Below are 3,387 nucleotides of genomic sequence, written 5' to 3' on the forward strand. Positions count from 1 at the left end.
GCAAATGGCTGCAATATAACAAAGAGTGAAAAATTGAAGGGGGTCTGAATACTTTCCGTACCCACTGTATATACTGAATATCCTCAAAGACAGTAAAGAATATTGAGATGTCGTTTTATTTTAGCTGTCTTGCAGAGTGCTGTTCTCTAGATAAGTCTTCATAAATCAGCTGGAAAATGCTCCCTATTTTTGGATATGGTGTTCAGCAGGTGAACTCTTATCTTTGAAGCGAGACAAAGCTTTCATTCTCTGATCACCTGATCACACTCGGTCTGAGACTCACACGCAGTGTTGGGCTGTGAATGGGTTGAGCTGGATTACAGCTTAAGGGCCGCTGAACTCGCCCACATGATGGCTGGATGACCGTGTTTACTGCCAGGCTCAGCTCCAGGTGGGCGGCACGTTACGTAAACACATCTAGTGAATGCCATCGGTGTCCTGAATGAGGATTAAAACGTGTTCCCTGTATTTCTGACATGAAGTGATTCAATCCATTGTGTTTGTGGAAGAACTTCCCATTTTGTGGTTAACGCAAACGCTTTTGTATTTCCCTACTGTAAGCATACACTTGTTAAGCTGTCAGTGAGTCAGAGGATTTTACAGTTTGATGTATTGGAGAAATGTGTGATGATGAACAGCTGTCATGGACACACACTTTCATTCACTCACTACGTTCCCGTATTCTCCTAGCTTACTTTTTATATGCCTAGATGTATAGCAAATCAACCTTATGAAGCCTTCATATTTTCTAAATGGTAGTTTTGAATTTTGAATCTTTTTTCCCAGTCACATGAACAATAATTATGACCAATTTGCTTTTGTTGCCATGTAGATTGAAAATTTTTAATGCAAAAAAAAGTAGATGCATTAGTCAAGGCAGGAAGTTAGGAAGAATGATATTTAATAATTTTTGTTTGCATGCAGCTACAATACAGTTCAAACATTTGTATTCAGTAAGATTTTCTTTTTTTTTTTGAAAGAAAGAAAATAAGTACTTTTGTTCATCAAGGACGCGTTAAATTGTTCAGAAGTGTCAGTAAAGACATTTATAATGTTACAAAAGATTTCTGTTTCAAATAAATGCTGTTTTTTTACTTTCTATTCATCAAAGAATCCTGAAAAATAAAATACATCAGTTTCCACAAAAATATTCAGCAGCACAACTGTTTTCAACATTGATAATAATAAAAATCAGCATATTAGAATGATTTCTGAAGGATCATGTGTCACTGAAGACTGGATGTGAAATTTAACTTTGCATCACCGGAATAAATTACATTTGAAAGTATTTTCACATAGAAAACGGCTACTATTGTAGTGATATTTTACAATATTACTGATTATACAAATATAAATCAAATAAATGCAGCCTTGGTGAGCAGAAGAGACTTCTTTCAAAAACATAAATAAATCTTAATGAACCAATACATTTGAGCGGTAGTGTATATAACAAGAAATTGGAATAAACATTTTATTTTTCTAAAACTTTTTAATACTAGAAATATGCTGAGTGATGACATGAACACATTTGAATCAGAGTTCTGAATCTATTCACTGATAAACATACAAACTCTTTCATGGAAACTAGTCTTGCCAACACTAACTTGCCTAGTAAAGTTTACATCAGAGATGAGGATCCTGAAACTAGTGTAAAGACAGCTTTTAGGAAGCTTGATAGTCATTAATCATCATATTCACAAAGTCGCTTTATTTATTTGATCTCGCCAGTAATGCATCTTGAATATTTGATATATCACTTTATCTCGGTATTTACATACATTTATTAGCAGTAAAAGCAAACATATGATATAATGAAGGCTTATTCTGAAGTAAGGAGTGACAGGGTTCGGCTCTGATTGAGGATGATGATGATACACCACAGGAACTTTTGCTCTCCCTCTGTCATCCTCCTTCCTTTAATTCACAGTCATCAGGTCACATGGGGTTTTTCTCACAGTTTCACACCACATGCTCAGCTATGAGACACGTTCCTTATCTGACCTCCTCTGAGATGACATGACTGCTTTTACAAAAGATTTAGAAGATGAATTTTTAGTGTATGGAAGCCTGGAACAGTTTTATTTCTGTTGCTCTACTGACCCCTTCTGGCTGCGTGTTGTTACTACAGCATATGACCTCTCTCCCAGGAGGCTGTTTGTTCAGAAAGCCTTTCTCTTTGAAGCTAAATAACAGTAGACCCCTGTTCATATTTAAACAAATAAATATCTACATAAACATGCTGTGATTTCACTCCTCTGTTTTTAGTTGGAAGATTAGAGGAGCGTGAAGCCGAGCTGAAGAAAGAGTACAATGCCCTCCATCAGAGACACACAGAGGTAAGAATCCCTTAGAATTTGCTTATGCATTTCAATAATTGCATAAGCAATTTGTTACAAAGCCAACAACATTTGTTGTATGCAATGCCATGTGTATAAAAAAGCTAGATTAGGAGACAAGCAGAGCAAAGGAGAAATGCAGAGAAGAGAAATAGGATTTTTTTAATTTATTCAAGTGCAAAGGTTGTGGACTGTTTAAATACTGAAAGTTTTGTCTTCTGCTTCTTGGCCCTGTTTACACATGCTATTAAGATGTGTTTTCGTCGATCTGATCACAGAAGTGGACAACGTTAAATACAGGTGTGAACTAGGGCTGTCAAAATGGCTGAAAAACTAAATTCGAATTTTGTACTTAAAAGAAAAGCTTTTGGCTTTTCGTCTGAGGCCACAAGAGGGCGCATTGCACATTTATTCAAAGCATAAGATAACATGACTATCTGTGAAATAAAGTGAATAATGTTTAAAATAATGTTTATAAACCAATTATAATTAATTAAGTTGCTTAAACAACTATAAACAAAACCGCATCATGTTTGTATGCATAGTTGACTGGATAGGCTAACAAAAACATTATAATGCTACGACACCTACATCGCCATCGCATCTCGTGCGCCACTGTTAAGGCTGCCTCCTTAACGCACACCAAAAATTCGAATGCAACGTTTTTGCATTCGAATGTGGATTTTTATTTTAAATTCGACAAATATTCGAAATTTGAATTTGTTTTGAACGGGGTCTAAAACCTTTTGAGCGTGTACACTTTTGACCACTTCTAGATGCAGTCGAAAACGCATTTGACCGGATTGCGCTTGAAGTGTGGACGCGAGCTAATTCTTAAACATTACAATGTTTATTTCCTATCCTTTAACCGACAAAATTAGAGTGTTAAATTAGATTTAAACTAGAATGGATATGTGTATGTAGCCCATTAAAAATATAAGTTTTTCTTTTCAGTGGCTTTTGCATGCGCTTAAAGGGGAGGTTGACTGGGTTTTTTCTAGGCTTGATTGTGTTTATGGGGTGCAGTCTAACATGTGTTAATGCTTCGTTT

At 35.8% G+C, this 3,387-nt stretch overlaps 1 protein-coding gene across 1 annotated transcript in view; it reads left to right on the forward strand.

Annotated features, from left to right (window-relative positions):
* The window catches only part of spag9b (sperm associated antigen 9b), a 59,237-nt gene that overhangs the window by 16,437 nt on the left and 39,413 nt on the right, over positions 1–3,387 (forward strand). The window contains exon 3 of the mRNA XM_016440770.1: positions 2,266–2,336. Within this exon, the coding sequence (XP_016296256.1) occupies positions 2,266–2,336 (71 nt within the window). The remainder of the gene's footprint in view (positions 1–2,265; positions 2,337–3,387) is intronic.

The sequence above is a fragment of the Sinocyclocheilus anshuiensis genome, unplaced genomic scaffold (assembly GCF_001515605.1).
Source record: "Sinocyclocheilus anshuiensis isolate Anshui unplaced genomic scaffold, SAMN03320099.WGS_v1.1 scaffold454, whole genome shotgun sequence".
NCBI lineage: Eukaryota > Metazoa > Chordata > Actinopteri > Cypriniformes > Cyprinidae > Sinocyclocheilus > Sinocyclocheilus anshuiensis.